Source organism: Lissotriton vulgaris, chromosome 11, assembly GCF_964263255.1.
Source record: "Lissotriton vulgaris chromosome 11, aLisVul1.2, whole genome shotgun sequence".
Lineage (NCBI taxonomy): Eukaryota > Metazoa > Chordata > Amphibia > Caudata > Salamandridae > Lissotriton > Lissotriton vulgaris.
Window position 1 is genome coordinate 156,352,826 of NC_141699.1, and position 22,188 is coordinate 156,375,013.

General features: G+C 44.0%; 1 protein-coding gene across 1 annotated transcript in view; it reads right to left on the minus strand.

The window, feature by feature from the left end:
* Positions 1 to 22,188, minus strand: part of LOC147679441 (P2X purinoceptor 7-like) — a 317,897-nt gene that overhangs the window by 41,684 nt on the left and 254,025 nt on the right. Inside the window, exon 12 of the mRNA XM_086943009.1 lies at positions 16,924 to 17,022. Within this exon, the coding sequence (XP_086799135.1) occupies positions 16,924 to 17,022 (99 nt within the window). The remainder of the gene's footprint in view (positions 1 to 16,923; positions 17,023 to 22,188) is intronic.

The window sequence follows — 22,188 nt, forward strand, 5'->3', positions numbered from 1 at the left end:
CTATGACCGGCCATGTTTGCATTTTTTCCCTGAAACCCTCATTGTAGCGAATCCATGCCTCCCCCTGGTATTTCTGCTGAGCTTCGTGGACCTTTTGTTCGTGCAGAAACAATGCCCTTGTGCTTTTGGGAATTTTTGTACGAACAAGCATGCCAAGGTTCTGAAGGCCCATAGCCAGTTCTCTATTGACCTCTCTACCCATGGTTTGCGCCTATCCCTCCTGTCCGATTCTTTTTTGATGCTCCTCCAGCAGGGAGAATATGTCAATGTACTCCTTTCGCCAGATTCTTTCCTTTACTGTCGGCAGTATCAAGCTGGGCAGTCTTGTTACGCAGATTGCGATAGGAGGATCCCCTGGGGAAGGGCGAATGTATTCGCTAGCGGGTTTGCCCATGTCCCCTCGTGCACATTCCTCTGCTCTAGTCTTGGGCTGTTCACTCTCCCAGGCTGCAGCCATGTTGTCTGGGGTGCTCTGGTTATCCCCTCCGGCCCCTTCCTTGTTTGTGTTATCCCTCTGTGCCCTCGTCTGCCGTTTGCTTATCAGCCATAGCCCTGTTCTTCCCAGGCGTGGCCTGGGCCGTTCCTTCTGTCCCTGGCTCCATCCCGTCCCTGGGTCCTGTCCTGGCAGGTGGGTAACCTGGGGCAAATTGTGTCCTTGTCCATGCCCACAAAGGCATAAATGCAGATGAGTGAGGACCCTGTTTCTGTAGGGGGCATTGTCCCCACTCCTCCCATTCGAAGTCTCTTTGACCTAGCCAGCCCCCCTGGTACGCCTGCCAGGGGTAAGGGAGTCCCCAGGGGCCCTACCTGGTGGTGTCGGTGACACCGATTTGAGTCCCGTAGTTGCCAATTTTCCCCGCTGCCGCCTGTGACTGCCTCCCAGCGCGTGACCGTGCCCTCTCACAGTGCGCTAGTTGCTACCCGCACACCTGGCTGCATCGTAGTTCGCCGAGTCCTACACCCACTTGGGTGTCACTGTTCCAGCTACCGGCCTCCCTTCAGAGTCGTCGCGGACGTACCCTTCAGGGTCTCTGCTTTCCTCCACCAATGACAATAGGGCTGGTGCTCTCTTACCGCTTTGACTGGCCTGCCCTCCTTTGTACGGTCCTGCCTTTCTCTTCCCTGCAGTAGATAGAGGCTATCGCCCCCCCCCCTTTGCTCCTCTCATGCCCTGCCTGGTGTGGGAGGCACTGTCTTGGTTGCATCCCCCCTCCGACCTGGCTTTGTTCCTGCAGTCACTGCTTCTTCGGGTGCCTCTCTATTTTTTGCTGGGTTTCCTTCCAAACCAGCTGCCATATGACTATCCACCCAGGCCTTCCCCCTTCTTTGCTACCAAAGCCCTTGCCTGCTCCAGCAGGGCTTCCAGGTCCATGTCCATCTCTTGACTCGACTCCTGTGGTGATTGTTGCCCAGCCCTCCTAGGCTCCTCCTTATTTGGTGCTTCCTCCTGAAAGCATGCAGGCCTTTTTCTCTGCCTGGTGCCCGTCACGGACCATCCCACCATCCCTTGCGGGCGAAAGCCAAGAAAAGGAAGAAAGAAAGGTGTATAGTGCGCAATCCTTCTTGCACCAGCCCTGATAACCCTTGTCTCGCACTACCACTCTTGATCTGGTCAGTCAACGGCTGCTTGCCCTCTCGAGAACAACAGAAAGGGGGTGGGTTGGGGGTGGGGGTGCTACACGAAATCTTCCCTGCTTGGGTACAATAGCCCGGATATGTCACCGCCACTCTGCTCCCTGATGCAATTGTGTCGCTGCAGTCCTGCTAGTCCTCCAGAGTGGCAACGAGAGGTGGGCTCACGCCGGAGCAGGCACAACTCAATTCGGCTGGGTGGAACAGTTCTGATTTCCCCCTGCCGCCCTACCAAGCAGAGGTTCCTGCTGTGATCTCTCCCGGCGGTGTCCCCAGCTCCTCAGCCTCACCTGTTGATCGCTGTGGCCAGTGGCGACTGGCATGGCGCGAGGATGTGCATAGTAAAAAAATCCCCCCAAAAAATGTAACTTACCTTCCCGCCGGGTCCTGTGTCTCAGCTCTCCTCGAGGAACAGGAAGCACATCCAGGTCCCACTGACCAATCACAACACTTCAATGCAGTGTTGTGATTGGTAGGCACCCAGGCTCCCCTGACCAATCCCAACGCTGCAATGCAGCATTGTGATTGGTTTTGAGCATCCTGGTTTGCTGCTCAACCAGGGAATGAAGGCCTGGGCATGTTCTCCATTGAGGCTGTAATGCAGCCTGCATGGAGAACGGGGAAAGTGTGCATGACTAGGTTGGGTGGCCCCAGAGGGCTGGCCAAACTGTCATTGTGCACTTAGAAGTGGGCAAACCACTCCTCCTCCTGCCCTGCTCCGAGAGAAGAGCAGCCCTGCCAACCAGCAAAGCAGCACAAACATAAAATGATAATAACTGAAAGTGATTATAATTGTATGTTTTCTCGCTCCTCCACCATAGCAAAAGAGCCACCACTAGCCGTAGCGCCTCCTAAAACGTCCCCAGCTGTTCTGCTCCCACGTCACGATTCTTCCTTCCGGGGTTCCAATCGTTCAGCGCTCCAACGTTACCAGGCGGTGAGTTCAGCCAGTTATGCCAAGGAGGGGTGCCTCCTGCCCTCTTATGACCCTCTTTGGCCTCCCCGCCCCCTGTTCTCATTGGATGGCTCCTACATTCAAAATACACGTCGAATCAGATGGCATCTGTTTTTGCATGCATGCCCGCAGCCCTTCCAGTACTCCAGACGCTAGTAGGGGTTACCTGCGGGCCGCAATTTGGTCCGGCTTGCCTCCCCAGCCCGCCTCCTCACCCATTTGCTTATTTCCTATTCGATGAGGTAAACAAAGGAGTTAGGTCCTTGACGGGACTGAGGGGGGCTGGACCGTTATACTATTCAAACAAAGAAGAAGCCCGAACACTCATATCTTAATATGACAATTATTTGATGAAAACCAAGTACAAATTCATGAAACCTGGTAAGGTACTTTTATTTATGCCCATCACTCATATTTTTTACTTTTTTTCGAAATTATTCTTTTAGGCAAAAATAGATATACATTTACACCATCACAAAACTAAACAATTTTGACAAAAGATAAATCAAAAGAAACATCAAGTTAACACAGAACAATAAACATTAAAAAATTCATTTCATCAATGTTTACAAATCAATTCCTGTTTAAAGACAAACAAAGCAACGTGAAACCATGAGCAGAAACAGTGTATATTATTTTGACAATTAATCACTCAATGATATAATTGGCTCTTGTGGGTGTGCCGATGCGTTTCAGGTTCGAATAACCAGTTTTCGAACCCTGATCAGGGCTTTGCTATTTGTCTATGTGGGACACAAAAACAATAAAGTTTTGTTGAGAACCTATGTGCCTCAAAGATACCTCTCTTAGTTTGTAGAATCATCAAAATGTACCTGTATCTTTCAGGCTGGCGGTATTTCCATTAATGGACCTGGGGGACGATGCTTCAAGCTTTACTTCTAAAGTGAATGAAGCAAGGACTATATGAAGAATTTTGGCGATATTTTATTGAAAACACTCAGGTGCGCGTGTCTTAATTCTACCTACCTCCATGTGCACCGTCCGGCACCTCGTGGAGGAAGGAGGTTGTAATCACTATGTCAGGAATCCTGATTGGGAAGAGAAGGGAAGTTGTTGTACAATCGGGTTAACCTTTTGGCAGATAAATGTGTATTCATTAAGATGGCCCCATACGTTGTGTCTTCATCCTAGATTAAGAAGACATTTCGGGTCTCTTTCATTCAATGGCGGTTTATTTGTGCAGGACGACCTATCGGGAAATTAAGAACTAATCATAGCAGGGGGAACAGCAACACAGGTATATTGGTTATAAACACCAGAGTCTCTTTGTTCCTTAGAAGCTAGAGCGTACCTGGATATTAGAATGAGTTTATTCTCCAGGTGTCTTTTCCGTGTGTCCCTATTTACCCGTAGCGCACTACATGGAGAAATATTAAAAAATAAATGAGAGGAGCGCTAAAATGGATGTCCGGGCAACTTGTCCTACCGACATCGATCTCAAAGAAAAAACGCTTGTCCATACCTGGATATGCTCACTTGGCAGATACGCTCGATGCCTCCACTGTCGGGCTCCCGCTAGAATGCCTAACAGGTTGGGGTGGCCATCTTGCCTAATTTAAAAAGTCACGAGTTCCGCGTCCCGAGGCGTTGTGGGACATGTAGTCCCGTATCTTATTCAGTACGGGCATTGTTGTTATACGTGATTTATTTGGATTGTTCGAATCGCTACGATTTCGATAAAGCTATACAGGATGCATGTTGCTCGGGGGTGTCATTGGATCGTGTCAGTGTTAATGATGCTGGTAACGCCATGCTTCCGCCAAATTCCTTATGTCCCAAGGAAAAAAAGAGCACGATTTACGCCACGGAGTGTCTGTTACAAAAAGAACAAAAGTATTGGACAGCAAATCGTGAGGGCTAATGTAGCGCAGCCAAAACCTAAACATGACATTTTGTCCTGTTGGAACATGAAACCGATTGATGGCCATCAAAGATGTGGCAATTGTGTTGCTTGCTCGAGCACTATTGAAGGAAACAAATTTGAACATCAGGGGGTCAAGTGGAAACACTCGGGTTTCTCTAACTGTAAGACCAAAAATGTTATATATGTAATTACCTGTCCGTGCCAAAAGATCTATATTGGCAAAACAAACCAGCAAGTGAACCTACGCATCAGCCAGCACAGGTTTCGGATTAAAAAGAAAGTCCTAACTGCTCCAATGGTTGAACACTTTATGGAGAAATCCCACACTGAACATGATTTTAAATGGTCAGTACTTTTCACAATAGGTACAGTACAGCGTCCAGAGGATGTTGACAAGGCGTTATTACAAAAGGAAGCATACCGTATCCTTAAATTCAACAGCACACTTACAGGCCTAAACAGTATGTCTGAATTATCAAGGATCTGAATGTATCCGTTATTCACAATGGCTATTTATGAATCAGATCGTCCCCTAAAAAAACTTTTCAAATAAAAGCATCGGAATAGACAGATGACTGCCCCCCGCCCTTTTTCCATCACCCCATGAGGCATATGAGCCGGTCTCAAAGCATGGCATTACCAGCATCATTAACACTGACACGATCCAATGACACCCCGAGCAACATGCATCCTGTATAGCTTTATCGAAATCGTAGCGATTCGAACAATCCAAATAAATCACGTATAACAACAATGCCCGTACTGAATAAGATACGGGACTACATGTCCCACAACGCCTCGGGACGCGGAACTCGTGACTTTTTAAATTAGGCAAGATGGCCACCCCAACCTGTTAGGCATTCTAGCGGGAGCCCGACAGTGGAGGCATCGAGCGTATCTGCCAAGTGAGCATATCCAGGTATGGACAAGCGTTTTTTCTTTGAGATCGATGTCGGTAGGACAAGTTGCCCGGACATCCATTTTAGCGCTCCTCTCATTTATTTTTTAATATTTCTCCATGTAGTGCGCTACGGGTAAATAGGGACACACGGAAAAGACACCTGGAGAATAAACTCGTTCTAATATCCAGGTACGCTCTAGCTTCGAAAGGAACAAAGAGACTCTGGTGTTTATAACCAATATACCCGTGTTGCTGTTCCCCCTGCTCTGATTAGTTCTTAATTTCCCGATAGGTCGTTCTGCACTAATAAACCGCCATTGAATGAAAGAGACCCGAAATGTCTTCTTAATCTAGGATGAAGGCACAAGGTATGGGGCCATTTTAATGAATACACATTTATCTGCCAAAAGGTTAACACGATTGTACAACAACTTCCCTTCTCTTCCCAATCAGGATTCCTGACATAGTGATTACAACCTCCTTCCTCCACGAGGTGCCGGACGGTGCACATGGAGGTAGGTAGAATTAAGACACTCGCACCTGAGTGTTTTCAATAAAATATCGCCAAAATTCTTCATATAGTCCTTGCTTCATTCACTTTAGAAGTAAAGCTTGAAGCATCGTCCCCCAGGTCCATTAATGGAAATACCGCCAGCCTGAAAGATACAGGTACATTTTGATGATTCTACAAACTAAGAGAGGTAGCTTTGAGGCACATAGGTTCTCAACAAAACTTTATTGTTTTTGTGTCCCACACAGACAAATAACAAAGCCCTGATCAGGGTTCGAAAACTGGTTATTCGAACCTGAAACGCATCAGCACACCCACAAGAGCCAATTATATCATTGAGTGATTCATTGTCAAAATAATATACACTGTTTCTGCTCTTGGTTTCACGTTGCTTTGTTTGTCTTTAAACAGGAAATGATATGTAAACATTGATGAAATGAATTTTTTAATGTTTATTGTTCTGTGTTAACTTGATGTTTCTTTTGATTTATCTTTTGTCAAAATTGTTTAGTTTTGTGATGGTGTAAATGTATATCTATTTTTGCCTAAAAGAATAATTTCGAAAAAAAGTAAAAAATATGAGTGATGGATATAAATAAAAGTACCTTGCCAGGTTTCATGAATTTGTACTTGGTTTTCATCAAATAATTGTCATATTAAGACATGAGGGTACGGGCATCTTCTTTGTTTGAATATTTCCTATTTGGTGCCTTGCCTTGTTCATCGTGTGTTTAGACCTCTACTGGAACACAGTACCATCCTTTAAGTGGCTGGCTTGAATTCTTCCACTGCTCACTTTTATTGAAGAAACATTTCTTTCAGCTCTTCCCCAAACAGCCGACTCCTCCATTAGTTTCATGTTGTTCTCCCACTTTCATGTACGTCTCTCTCTCCCCCCCGCACTCTCGCTGTTGTCTGCTGCTTGGCAGGTGTAATTTTATTCCCTCGTCCTTTCCTCGTTCCTCCCCCCACCTGGTCCTCTGTTGCTGTCCCTCTCCTTGCGAGCATGTAAAAAAAAATCCATTTGTGAAGGGGCCAGCTTGCAGCAGGGTGCTCCATTTAAAAAAAAAAAACTCTCATGGACTTAACATTACTTTTTTTCATTTACTGATCTAAGTGGTGGTCGCCATATTATATAGGCTCATTAACAAAAATCTAAAAATCACTTTTGCATGCTGACACAAGGGTACCTATAGAATGGCCGACATCCAGTAGCGACCACGTCATCACACCTTTTTTAGTTTGTCTAGCTTTTTGCTGACGAGTTACGCCATCAGGAAACAGCATTGGCAAAGCCAATAGGTCGTAAAGGAGAGACCTATTGGCTTTTCCAATGATCGTCTATGATGTCAGCGGGTGAAGAACGCCTCAAATTCTTATAAAGCATGCAACATTACCAGTCTGGCGCCAAAGCTATGCTTCCTTTTTCCGATTATAAAGCACATGTTTTAAAGATTATAGTAAGTGTTTTTGCCATGTGTTTTCTACACTGCATATGAAATCTCATTCTTGGCCACAAGCAGTTACTTTTATGTGCACTGCAACGGCTGCCGATGGACTCCTCCTACCTCTGACATCAGAAAATTGAAAAAGAGTGGGCATTCTGGGAGGATGGTGCTTCGAACAGTGGGCGCATGTTTGCCTGCTTTCATTTTGCCTCAGGTTCAGCCATTTTAAGTAAATCCGCCATTTCACCATGCCTAGGGCTCAGAACAGATGAGAACTGTCCATCTACATTCTATGGAGCATTTGAAGGCAAAGTGGTGACGCCCTTTGTGTGAGCAAGACCCAGTGCATGGTTTCTGCACTCTTGCCGGCAAAACTGCATAAAACATTAGATTTCTACTTTGCTGGATCAAATTCTCCAATTTTTTTCATTTTATTGAGCACAACCTAGTTGTCTGAATCTGTCCAAACCTCTTACAATTGGATATCTGGCTATTGGCCAGCATTATGTATTGGTTAGGTCCCTATTGAAACAAAACTTTGACACAAGTTCACGACTCATGCATTCAGCGCTTAATCTGGTGGTTGTACCGCAGTGCGATATAAACATTACCACACTGTATTAACTCTGGATTTAGAATTCTGTGCAAAGAAATTAGAAATACATTACAATATTATCATGGTCATACACTTTTCAGTATTCATTTTCATTTTTTTAGCACCAGTGTTTTGCTTGTGGTAACCAGTCCTAACATATCCTTTACCAAATAAGGTATTACTTCAATTCTCTAAATCTGCATTAATGGTATAAATATGTGGTTGGAATATGGCCTTTATTTCCCATTACTACAACATAAAAAAGGACTTTGAAGGTAGAAGGCAGTTGGGGCCTAGGGATTTTGTGTTTATCTGGTGCTATGCAACTGGGAGTGAGAGTGGCAGAGTGCATGTACACATCTGTAGGCGCCATCTTGACAAGGGTGATTGCACCTAACTGCATTGAAGGGTTTATCTTTCAGCGTTTATGTTCATTTGACCTCTATTTACCTGAGATTGTTTGTTTTTTATGTGTTTATTTACATCCTGGAAACAGGCACACTGATCTATAGGTGCATATGTGATATGTGAAGACATCCAAATCCCATTTCTTGCAAACAGCAAAGGGGGTGAGGTATCGAAAAATTAGGGAATCTTCAGAACACAGACTGAGTCTAAATGTGCCAGAGATTCCTTCCTAATTGTGCTGCTCATTCATCCAAGAAAATATATCATTCAGAACAAGGGGTAATGGGTTCAGCATTAAGGAGCCTTTCAAGGAACCCTGACTAAGTGACCTCGCCCATACACTTTATAATAAAATTAAAAAAGAGGATGGTAAATTTCAGCTAGGGATGATGAGATAGACCCAAATCATACACTTTAACCTCTGTGGATCTGACCACTTAAAAGTGATTAGCACTTAAATTAATTGACAATAAATGTAATCTGAAAAAGTTAGATTATGACAGGAGAGAGTCAAGATGGCGGATTGACGCCGTCCCGGAGTGGAAGCAGTCTTGGAGGCTCCCAGCTCCCTACCATTAAGAGACGATGAGAGAGGGATTCGGCTAAATACCAGCAGCTGGACTGAGCGGGAGGAGTAAAGAGCGCTTTGGCCGTGCTTTCTACATTTCACAGCCGCTTACATCTATTCGTCTTACCTGCATCGCAAGGAATCGCCGGATGCTCCGCTTTTCTGGGGGCTGGTGCCGGCGGTGGTTGCTGGCGCTGCGATTGCCGAGAACTCTATTGCCTTACAGCCCGCTGATTCAGTGGGCGCTTTTCGCCTTGCTCCCCAGTGGTGTGTTGTACGGCGTACCAACACAGTCACAGTTGTTTAACGCAGTATCATCGTCTGAGATGGGAATGGCTCCAAAGAGAAGCACCAGAGCCGCTCGCGCAGGGAGAAGCGCTAACCCGGAGACACCGACGCTGAAACCAGTGCCTGCGGGTACAACTGAACTTTCTGCTGTTGATAAAACACTGACTGTAGCGGGTAAGCAATTGATTTGTGCTCCGCTTTTTGTTATTTTAGATTCAAACTGTAGCAATAACTCTGGCGATAATGGCGGTAACAACGTTCTTACAAAGGAGAATTTAAATAATACTGTGATTATGACTGCGACCGGCGGTGCCGTGTTAACAACTACTGGAGCATCGGAAGTAGCAGAAGCGGTTAATAATGTGAATGTGGATGATAAAGACAAGGTCTCTTCTATATTGAGTGAGCAGTCTAGTGAAACGATAGGGAAAGCCAACCCGGTGAAAAGTATGGACAGAGTCGAGGTGAACACAGAAGCAGCCTTTAAGGAATTTAAGGAAAATAAGGAGGGCGGTATAGATTCCGCTTTGAATTTAAATGTGGGAAGCTCACACAGCAACAAACTACTGGATACAATAATTGATTCATCAAGCAAATTCTCTGTGCAGGCTGGTTCTCTAAGAGAGGAATTACTCAACGAAACCGCCGATATATCTGAAACTGGTGCTCCAATTACTGAAGAGGCAGAGTTGAGCTTGAGTGCAGATTATGAGGAGATATATGATGACGAGGACGAGGTATCTGGCGCCACCGCAGGTACTGTTAAACTTTTAAGCCTCAAAAAAGGAAAAACAAAAGCTAAAACTAAACTTTAAAAAGGCAACTGTAACTCTTCCAACCTCGGTATCTCCCCTGCTAAACCACGTATAAAGCTCATTAGGGATGAAAGTCCTTTGCGTAAATGGATTCAAGCGAAGGGAGGTGTCAAGAATATGGCCCTACGTTTATCCGGAGCTAGCTTAGTGGAAGATATTAATCTAAGAGACGGAGCAAATTCTTCTCTAACACTGGACAATCTGATGCCTCCGATTTTTGTTCAAGATGGTCTAAAATCTGTTTGCACGGACCAAATGTGCGAACCCGCCAGTAGTATCACAGTTACCACTCAAAATCTGGCCACAACCGCCAATTTGTCAATTATTCCCGATGCTCCAGCTCTAATTTTTGCTACCGGCGGTACTAATGAGCTACCTGTCACTGAAAGATTGCTGGACTCGGATCATTCTACCTCTTCTTTTGATTTAATCTTGAAGACTCTTACAGTTCATCAACAAGAAGGGCAACAACACTTTCTTCAGCTGAGGGAAGATAACATCACATTGCAGAATTCCCTATCAGATCTGTCCAGTAAACTAGGGGGGGTCACTCAAGAAGTTGAAGAGTTAAAGCAGAGAGTTGTGGATGTGGAAGAGGGGGCCGTGCAAACGGAATCTTTAACTAATCAACATGCGGAACGAAGAGCGAACCTAGAAACCAAACTAGAGGACATGGAAAATCGTACAAGAAGGCAAAACCTACGACTCTTCGGGGTCCATGAGGGGTCAGAAGGCTCAGATCCTAGGGCTTATGTGGTCAAATTGTTTCAGAAGGCCTTTATAGATCTCTCGGATTGGGATTCGCAATTACAAAGAGTGCATAGATTACCTCTCTTTCAAAGAAACAAGGAGAGTACATTTCCGCGCCCCTTTCTGATACACTTTGGTAACTTTCTACTGAGACAAGCTGTCTCATTAAAAGCCAGACCCAATACTCCTGTTACTGTAGAAAATGTAACCTTTTTTGTCCGCTCTGATTTTAGTAAAAATACTGTGGAAAAACGATGGAAGCTCCGCCAAATGATTGATTCTTTTAAATCTATCGGTTGTGATGTATATTTGCAGGAACGGACCCGTCTTAAGGTGATTAAGAACGGGCATGTGTATTTTTTTACAGATTTAAAAGAAGCAGAGCTGGCACTTTCTAAGCTAAGAAATTGAATACCAATGACAGTTTAATTGGCCGCTATAGCGAAGGGATCGTGTCTGTTAAGCTATACATATGTGGACTTGCCTGCATAGGAACTAAAAGTGGGCCGATTGAATGATGTAATTAATTGACCTTATGGAGAGTTTCTCTCCTCGTTTTAAAAAAAAAATGTTTTCCTTTTTTTCTATTCTCTCTTTAGAAATGATTAAATATTTTGACTGAGTTTACTATAGTTACCATACTTATTGGTGAGATTATTGCAGCCAATGTTTCTTGACTGTCTTCCTCGCCTTAGGGCTTTGCCCCTCACTCTTTTTGTCTATCTATTAGGGTTTTAGGTAGGGATCACCTGTCGGAGCCTCCCGGCCGCCACTCTGCAGAGCGGCCATGTCAACAGCTGCAGGGAATAGAGGGGTGCTCTCCTCAAATGGACATAGGGGTGGGAGGGGTGAAAGAGGGTGGAAGGGTGGTTGGGTAAAAAGGGTTGAAAATTTCATTGCAAGAGTAAAAATGGTAAAACAAATTCTAATTAAAATAGTTACACTGTGGTTTTCTATAATACAGAGGAAGGTAGTTTACTTGTATTCCAAATACGTTTTCTTTTAGATGTTTAGCTTGGAATGTGGCTGGTCTTAACAATAAGATTAAGAGGAGATTGGTTCAAGAAGAGCTTAATATGTATAAACCTCATTTGGTTATGCTCTCACAAACGCATATAGGATTTCGGGATAGGAAAATATTGGGACAACTGGGATATGATCTTATTGTCTGTTGTACTCTGGGTGCTTCGATTCGGGGGGTTGCGATATTGAAGCAGAAACAATTAACTATTGAAATTATTCTAACAGCTGCTGATTCAAGGGGTAGATGGGTAATAACCCAAGTACAATTTGAGCATTGCAAATACGTATTTTGTGTGGTATATGGTCCTAATATCGATGAACCTACTATGTATGATCGGTTAAATATGTAATTGTTAGATTGGGAGGGTGAACTATTGATAATGGGCGATTTCAACTGTGTCATGAACTATGATGTAGATTCTACCAAGCGGGGAGCTTTTCAGCGAATGCGCAAAATCAGAGCTGCAATATCAGAACTAAGCCGTTTGCACAATCTGAAAGACGTTTGGCGTACAATACACCCAAACACAGCTTGGATCACTTATTACTCTGCGCCCCACAAACTGTGCTCCCGGATAGACATGACTTGGGCTACAGATGGGATCTTGGATAGTTGCATTATAGAACTGTGCCCAAGAGTCACATCAGATCATAACCCCATCTTGCTAGAATTTAACATCTCTACTAAGAAACATGGGGCTCGGCAATTTACGTTTCCTAGATACCTCTTTTTGGATGGAGTTTTTACTTCTCAACTTAAAAGGCATAATATTGAATTTATTGAGATCAACTTGAATTCTGCTGCAGTGATATCTGTCTGGGATGCTTGTAAAGCTAGTATAAGGGGCTTTGCACAGCAATATGTTTTTAGAACGAACTCAGAACGTTTAAAGGAGATTAAATCTATGACTTCTAATATCTTATCTCTTGAAATTCGGCTGGCAGCGTCTGTCTCGCAAGGAGAATCTAATGCTGACGAGCTCAGAATTGAACTGGTGAATCTACAGTCAGCCACTAAAAAGACATTGAGGGAGAAATATAGGGTAAAACTTCATAAATACAATCTCTCACAGTATGAAAGCGGCGACAGAATTGGAAAAGTGTTAGCTTACAAGGTAGCGGACAAGAAGGCTAAACACTAATTAAAGCTATTAAGGATAATAAAATGGTAACTTATAATCAGCCTGAGCAGATACTCGATTAATTTGTTAAATATTATAGTAGGTTATATACCCCAGAAAATTCTCCCTTCAAGGATCATATACCATCATACCTTAACACTTATTTGACTAATCAAGAAGATAGAGAAGGAGTTAGACAACTTGAATTAAATATTACTGCTACAGAGATAAGTTCAGCAATTGCCTCTCTTCCCTCCGGCAAGGCTGCTGGGGAAGATCTGCTCCCTATTGAACTCTATAAAATCTGTATTCAAGAATTACTTCCTCTTTTCAGTTTAGTCATAGATTCAATCGGGGAAACAGGGAAGGCCCCCGTCTCGTGGAATACTGCCAAAATTGTTTTTTTCCTTAAAAGACAAAAGCCCGCTGATGAATGTGGGTCATACAGACCCATTTCATTAATCAATGCGGACGCGAAGGCATTCGCAAAAATACTGGCTACCCGGCTAGCTCCTCTCATGGCTACGTTTGTTAATACGCAACAGCATGGATTCGTCATGGGGAGAGATACCACCGCCCATGTTAATATGGCTATTACTGCCTTTGATGTTGCACTAACTGAGTCCACCCCACTTGGAATGGTTATGCTGGATGCTGAGAAAGCATTTGACAGAGTGGGGTGGGACTATTTATGGGCAGTACTTAAGGCTTTTGGCTTACAGGGTCAATATCTTGGTTGGATTCGGTCATTGTCGATCAACCTACCACTAAAATAAGTTACGCAGGTATGAGTTCATCTAAATTTCCAATAGCGAGGGGCACTAGGCAAGGGTGCCCTTTGTCACCCTTGCTCTTTGCTCTTTCTATGGAACCATTCTTAAATGCTCTCCTCTCGCAAGCTGATATTATCCCTTTCGTGCATGGTGGAAACACTTTAAAATCACCGCGTATGCGGACGATATTGCAATCTTCATTACTGATGCAGTCAAAGCGATTCCAGAGATAACTAAAGAAGAGAAAAGGTTCGGGTATATATCTGGCTATAAACTAAACTTAAATAAAACACAGGTCATTGTTAATTACAAACCATTGATCCCAATTCAAGGTATGTGTACAAATGCTATATACTTGGGAGTGAAAATCTCTGCAAATATTGACGAATTAATAGCACTTAATTATAATGTATTATTAAAAGAAGTAACCCTCTTATTAAAAAGATGGCATAAGATACCCCTCAGTCTAGTTGGACGGATTAATTTAATTAAAATGAAAATAGTACTGAGATTTCTTTATTTATTCAGATCCATTCCTCTACGTCTTAATAGTCTTTTCTTCAAAAAACTTGATGGAATATGTAGCAGCTATATCTGGGGGTACAAAAAAGCTTGTAGATCGATCCAGTTTTTGAAACTCCCAATTGAAAAAGGAGGGTTAACCTTCCCTGATTTTAAATTATATTTCTATGCAACTTTTTTTGGTCGTATTCGAAGTTTGCTTAAAATCAAAAACCCTTTATTTTTCTATCAGTTTATGTTGGGCTCTGATCATAATCAATTTCTGGCTAGAGTTCACGATCTAAACTATTTCAAGCGAGTTAAATTTAAGACTGCCAGGGATATTAAAAGAATATGGAATCTGATTATGAACTATGGTAAGATCTCTTTTTTTCATGCAGAATTACAACTTTGGGGCAATCCAGGGCTTCCGGGAATTTTCTTGGATGGTGCAGGGACTTCATGGTCTAGCTGTGGCATTAATACTTTAGGCGATCTTTATGGCTCTGAAGGTTTGCTTGATTTTACACTACTTAAATCTCTATATAAATTGAACGACGGTATGTATTTTAAATATATGCAAATTCAGGATTACTTAGTTAGGAAAATGAAAATTATCGAAGTTCGTCGTTCTGATATTCCAAATTGTCTATACTATGATCGGACCAAATCACTTATTAGCGAAAGTTACAGATATCTTACTCAGGTAAAATTGGATGACTGTAAACTAGCCGGCTAAATGGACTACTAGAATAGGGTCATATATAACATCAAATCAGATATCCGCTTCTTTTCGTCAAATTAATCAGGTGGTTCAGTCTTCTAGTTTAGGACTTCAATTATACAGAACTATTTGTCAGTTATATTACACCCCTCAAAGAATTTCCAGCTGGTCACCAAATAATTTATCGAATGATCGTACAAAATGTCCTAAATGCGATTTGGTAGCTGCTGACTTGGAGCATATGCTTTTTTTTTGCCCCACTCTGTCTGAGTTCTGGAAAGGAATAGAAGGTGTTCTTACTAAGAAACAAATTAAATTACCGCACCTTTCAGCTCATTTGATTTTATTGGATATACAGGATGTAAATAGCCCACATAAAGATCTGAATACTATCTTATTTGCTTGTGCAAGACTGATAATTGCTAGGGCTTGGATCTCCCCGAAACCTCCGCATGTTACAGAGTGGTGGACTCTAGTCAATGAAATTCATACGATGGAATTAGCATTAGCAAAGATAAGGGGCCCACGCTTATTGAGAAAACGGGAGAAAATTTGAGGAATGTTTATTTAAACTGTGTTAAGACTACTACAATATGAATTTAGGATATGTTTTATTCTTCAATGAAATAATATGTTATAATTGATACCTCTGTATTAACAACTTACATTGAGATGCTTAATATTATGTTTGTAATTAATTAATCTTTCTTTTTTCTTGCAATGATAATAAATAAAAAAAAATATATATAAAAAAAAGAAAAGGTCAGATTACAGATGACTGCATTTCGCCATTTCTTGGCCTAAGTTCCAAACAACCATTTAAAATAGGGAACAGTGCAACCTATCCTATAGATAATGTAAGGGAGACCGTTTCTCCTCTCAACACACAGTACAAGATAAAGGACAGGGGCAGTGAGTACCAGTCTTTCTGTCAGGCGTGTGTCCCGTGTCCCAGGCCTCAGGTGTGTGTCCCAGGCCGCAGACTTGGTACAAGTATGGTCAGTCACGCCTTGAGATGCTGCAGCGGTTTCAGTTTTCATTCACTTGCAACTAAAGGTCCTTCCTCTGGATTACGAGTCTAAACCAGACATTGCACTTAGATTTCCAAAGAATTTCTAAAGGGAGGGAATGTAAATAGCATCACATTTATAGGGACGGGGAGACTGCTAGGACTTGCTACTCTTAAATATAGGTCTCAATGCATAACTTTAGGGGCTACATACCCTCGGGGTGACCCAAGTTAGAGTACACCACCGCACCAGTATCCAGCACACGCAAGCACCTTTGAGCACACACTGAACAGGCCGAGTTGAGTAAGGAGGTTCTGCCATTACATAGTACATGGAATTACCAGGGAGAGCGCTAAAGCACTGATCAAGACTCTACTGACGAGCACCTCTTGCATCAAAAAGCATTCTCTCTTTGCCACAACGATAGAATGTGGAGCAGGTTGGAACTTGCTGACTTTGCCAAGGGGTGTTTAACCCTACGCTAGGAGCATGTGACATTATAACCCTGCTACTTAAGATCTTACACGTTTACAACTTCTAGACATTGAAATTTGTGTACCTCAGACAACTTTGTCTGCATAGCAGATTCCGATAAAAAACATTTTAAAACTTTTTGGAAGAATTTCCATATTAAAAGCAAGACTTTTGTGGGGGGTTTTCTTCCGTAATCTGGTTTTCTCATCTATTTTTTTCTTCTTAAAAGTCTTCAGCGTTAGGACTTAAAACAATAAAAAAAAAATCATGAGGTACTATGGAAGGTATGGCAGTTTCTACCATCCCTTATTTAAACAAATGTGCATCCTCACTGAATGTTATCCACCTCTGTTCATTTCATCCAATTCAAAACACTTGAAGGTTAAGTTGCCACTGGCTTCGTTACAATCTCTCACTAGTGGTTTCTACACTCTGGACTCTAGGAACACATGCCCGGGCATTTCCACTTGCCTTGCTCTCGTCGACCCCACAAAACAGTGCTCATTTAAAAATTAACACCCCAAACAGAAATGCAACATACCTCTACAATTTGCCCTTTTGTCTCTTGTAAGCTCTTACTCAACTCCGTGTCCACCAAATAAATGTGCTTGCTATCAGCAAACGACACGTACATCACAGCCTGGAATCAGAAAGGAAAGTTGTTATTGCAACATGTGTGGCATCAGGATTTTGCTACGTTATTTATCAGAGTTTTCAATAACTGATCCCCAAAAGAGAACAGAATGCAGTACTATACCTACCACCATCATACAATAGTGAAGGCACTTAAGGGAGAGGAAATTCAACTGATGAGGGAGCAGCAAGAAAGCAAAAATGGATGAAACGTACTGATATGTTGTCAGAAAAGAACAATTGATAATTCAACAACCACAGGGTTAGGGGTAAAGGAGTAAAGACAACTAAAAAGGGAGGTCACGTAGCAAGGTTGTTGACTAGGATTAGATGGAACTGTGAATTTCCTCTGCTGTACAGGATATTCCAGGACATTCAGAATCCCTGCAAACATTTTTGTGAAATTGTTTTTCATAATGTTCTGTTCCTGTACATATGAAAATCAATCTTGCATGAATATTCTTAGTATTTATTCCTTGCTTTTGATTATCTTTATATTTGATCATTATTTTTGAAACGACAGAGCTTATAGAAGATTGTTAACTATGTGGTACATATCTTATCTTTCCAAGAGAACGAACACTGCCGGATAGAGAGAAAATAGTTGCAACGGTGTTACTCCAATATTTTGTGGAAATTTTTGCAATTCAGTTGCAAAGCCTAGAATAATCTATAAAAACAATAGAATCTTAAAGTCAGAGAGGACTTCATGTAGGAGACACAATGATAGAGGCCTAGTTACACGCTAGTCTTGACTGAAGCAGGAAAGGAAGCCCGCCTTCACTAGCGGTCAGGCGGGTTGTGCTGTAAACTGCGGTTATCACAAGCACACACTGCTGGCTTTGTGAGCTGAAAACACAACTTATTGCTCTGAAATAAGGTATGTGAGTGCAAACCACCTCTGAAACTCAGGGAATTTTTTATTATTAATGTGCTACTAATGTGTTAGAGCTAGTTTAGCCTTTAGAATTACTAAATGAGAGCATTAGTGCTATAAAATACACAGCAATAATGTTGGAGTATTTTTTACTGTTCATGTTGAGTATACACTTCCTTACGACCTTCATGTTTATTTTCAATGTGGTAACAGTTCATATAGTGTGCACTAGACAAAACATTTATTTTTAAAATAAATATTTAAAGCGGTTTAGTGATCCTTGAGTGTTCTGTTCATTCATTCTTGAAAGAGGATTTGGTGCTTCACTAACAACCCCAGTCTATCCTCATGGAACGGCATCTTACATGAAACACATCTTGTGTAAACACTGCTCCTTGGATTGTGTTTGGCTTGCAGTTCAACAGGCTTTCTGATTTAGACTGATATAGCGACTAAGGTCAGAAATCCAAACCTGTGGCACCAGCAAGTTCTAGAGAATGTAAAATGAGTTCTGAGTATTGTATATAAATCACTATGTAATAATATTTTAAATGAGTGAATTATATGTACATCAGTGAATTGGAGTAGCATGGGCCATGGTAATATTTGGACATCTGATGTGATGCAGAGTTACCTACACACTAGTCTGAGCCTGGTGTAGTTTTGGCTCCTCATCTCTGCTACATAGAGATCTTAAGGGAATGTGAATTAGGTTAAACCCCTTGCCCGTGGCCGGAATTTCGCGCCTGTCACCACATTCCGATCGCAGGCGTGGTCATGACGGCTCCCGGCCGTCATCAGCACACGCCCACCGTGACGCATGACGGACGGGAGCCGTCATCAGCACGGGGCTAATAGAAAGAAGCAGCTTTATGCAGCATGGTTTGACTTTGGAAGGAAGAACATTATAAGGAAGACCCTGCACTGCATCAATAACTCTCCAATTAGACAAAGAAACTCGACTTCAATCCAACAACAGCCCGGCGGTACCATTTTTAACCCCGTACCCACCTCAATGGTTTCTTCTCTACTACTGGATCCTTTGTCAAGTCTCTGCGACAGCAACTTGAAGATACATTGCCTGTCAAGCCATCTTATGTTGAACACCTTTGGTCATCAGTTATAACAGAACTCCCTGTTGGACCCGGCCCTTTTGGCAGGTTCACCCCAAGACTTTTTGCTTTTTCCTAGCCTGTTTCTGGAACCTGGTGTTGGTGATTTTAGGCCTCTGCGCACTTTTTCACTGTGGTACAGTGTAAAGTGCTTGAGCTCTCTGTGTATGTGTGGTGAGTGACCTGCCCTCCCATAGGAATGAATGGGGAATATCTATGCCCATGGTAGTTCCTGATGTGTGGGGAGTGCAGGGGCGAGTTTGATATGTACGAACTCGTGAGAGTGAATGCTGCGAAATGATATATGCGGCATGAATGTGTCTAGTCTAGACGTGCCACTTTTAGAGGTTGGCATATTTGTGTAATTTGTGTCTGGCGTGTGATTGGCTGGTGAGCCTGGTCCAGGAGTGCCTGGGCCTGCTTGTGGATTGACTGTCTGGTTTGAGGGTGACAGGGGCTGGGGAGCCCCAGGAGGTTGTCTGAGTCAGCCCGTGGATGAAAGGCTGCATCTGCTGCCAGGGAAGTGGGAGGAGATGGCACCTGGGAGTGACTAGGGCTGTGCCTGCCTGACCACAATGCTGGCTCCACCTCCTGCTGGGCGACTGTCACCTCTGTCCCTGACACTGAAGAGAGTTCCCTAAAACTAGTTCTAGCTGGTTCTCACACTGCCTGCACAAAGACTTCAAAGACTTTTCTCTGTATAAGAAGGGGCTGTGTCCCCTTCCAATTTGTTCTTGTTTTCTGACTTGAATCCTACCAGGGCGTGCTGCTGCTTGGGCTCAGGGGAATCCCTGGGCCCTGCCCAGCCCCTGGACACCTGATGGACTTTCCTGGACTCCTGGGGGACCCCTCTGCCTTGCTTGGGCTGATGGGGGGGGACATTGCTTTGCCCCCTTGAAATCTCTGGGACCGTTGGCAGCATGGAGAAGCTGCATTTTCCTTCAAGAGACCTTTTTTCTTGCATGTTCCCAGGTTTGTTGAAGCCTAAGCGCTTGGGAGCGCTTGACTTGTATTTATAGCGCCTGGGAGCGCTGTATATTACTTATAGCGCTGGGAGAGCGCTTTATTTGAACCCATTGCGAGCGTGGCGTCCTCACGCATTTTGCGTGAGGTTTGGCAGGTGCCTACCCTGCGACTTTGCCCGTTTATTTACTTATTTTACGAGTGCCCACCTCGCTTCTTTATTTTATTTTAATAGCGAGGGTGCCCACCCCTCGTTGTGCTCCTTTATTCACCACCGCGGCCCGAGCTGTGTGTAATGGCCGCCGGAGAAGCTTGCCTCAAGAGCCGCGCAGCTATTGGTTGGCTGCGGGAGGCTCGTCCTGCAAGCAGCGTGGTGATTGGGCGGCGTCACGAGGGGATTGTCCTTGAGCCGCGCTCGGATTGGCCGAAGAGCTGCCGTGTGTGAGGCGGCACGAAGGAAGAAGGCTGATGGTGCTCAAGGGGCTCCCGTGTGGAGGAGTGAGCCCCGGGAAGAGAGGAGGAAGCGTGGCCTGCTGCTGGGGCTCCTGGGTGCTGAGGGAGCCCCGGAGAGAGAGAGAAGTCCGGCGCGAGGCTCCCCGGATGGAGGGAGAGCCCCGAGTGAGGAGAGCCGCGGATCGTCTGGCAAACCGGTGAGTGAGGGAAAAGGAAAGGGAGGGGCGCAAGGACACATTGTCGGTGTCCACCCCACCCAGTAGCGCGAGCTCACGCTCATTGTCAGTGTGAAGCCACGAGGGCTTCAAGGGCGGCCCCGGTTGGCAGTGGGTCGTTCCAACACGTGTAGAGTCCTGAGAGGCTCCCTTCCCCTATTATTGTGTTGAGAGCCACGGAGGCTCTATGGGGGCATATCCGATTTACGAGCCCAGCGAGGCTCGAGGGCCATTTTGTGCTTAGAGCCACGGAGGCTCTAGGGGGCACAGTTGTTTTGAGAGCTTGAGGGCTCCATGGAGACTATTTTGTTTAAGGGCCTGTTTGGCTGCAGCGTTTGGCCATTTTTAGTTAGAGGGGGCGTCGGGGCACATTGCTGGTGCCCGCCCTCTCCTGCCTGCGAGGAATGTGTTTTTTTAGAGCCTGTGTGGCTCCCACAGTGGGTGCAGTTTGCGCCCAAGGGTCAGTGAGGACCCTGTCGCAGTTTTGAAGTCCCCAGCTGCCCAGCAATTAGTGGGCAGCTGCACCGTTTAGGTCTTGGGATGTCCTCAGGTGCCCAGCAAGTAGTGGGCACCTGCTACGTTTAGGCTTGTGCTTGGACTGGCGCGGATTGGCAGAGCGCCCTGACATTTGGACACAGGGCGTCTGAGCCCCAACAAGGTCAGTTGGCCTAGGGACTGCCACAGAGGGTGGCTTATGTAAGTTTTGCGCAATGTGGTTACCTGCTATGTTTAGGATGGTAATTGCCTACTGTGTGTTTTTGCGCTATTGAGTTATGTTCTGGCACCTCTGAATGTTTTTGTGCATCATGTGTCTTCCTTGATTTTACACCTCTGAATGTTTTTGTGCATCATGTGTCTTTCTTTCCCAGCGCTGCACCTCTGAATGTTTTAGGCGTCATGTGTCTCCTAGCGCTGCACCTCTGAATGTGTTTGTGATGCATCATGGGCCTTGTTCTTAACACTGCGGAATGTGTAGGTTTATGCATCATGTGTTTCTCTTTACTACTCCTCTGAATGTATATTTATGCATCATGGGTAATGTGTTCTTTCCTAGACCCCTAAACGCTGTGTGATACTTAGGTGGTTGTCCTTACACCTCTGAATGTTTTAGGCATCATGTGTTTTCCTTTACTACTCCTCTGAATGTGTTTCATGCATCATGGGTAATGTGTTCTTGTTTATACCCCTAAATGTATTTTATTCTTAGGTGGTTGTTCTTTTAGTACAGGTGGTCCTAGTGAGGTCCTGGTTCCTGTTACCAGTGGTTACTGGTTGTGTGCCATAGTTGCTAATTTGTGCTACTATGATTTTTATTCTTTATTATTCTTTATTCTAAAAGTGCTATTTCTGATTCTGGCAGTGGCACATGTGGCCCTGTCTCCTGTAAATAATCCCTTGTGTATATTGCCCGTGCCAGTTGGCACCATGTATTTTGTGTGATACTATCTGATGTGTTTTTATAATACAAAAGTTATTTTATAATAATCTTGTGTGGAGTTTCTTTTGTGGTGTGCCTGGGATGTTGTTGCTGTTGTGTGCTGGCGCAAATGCTT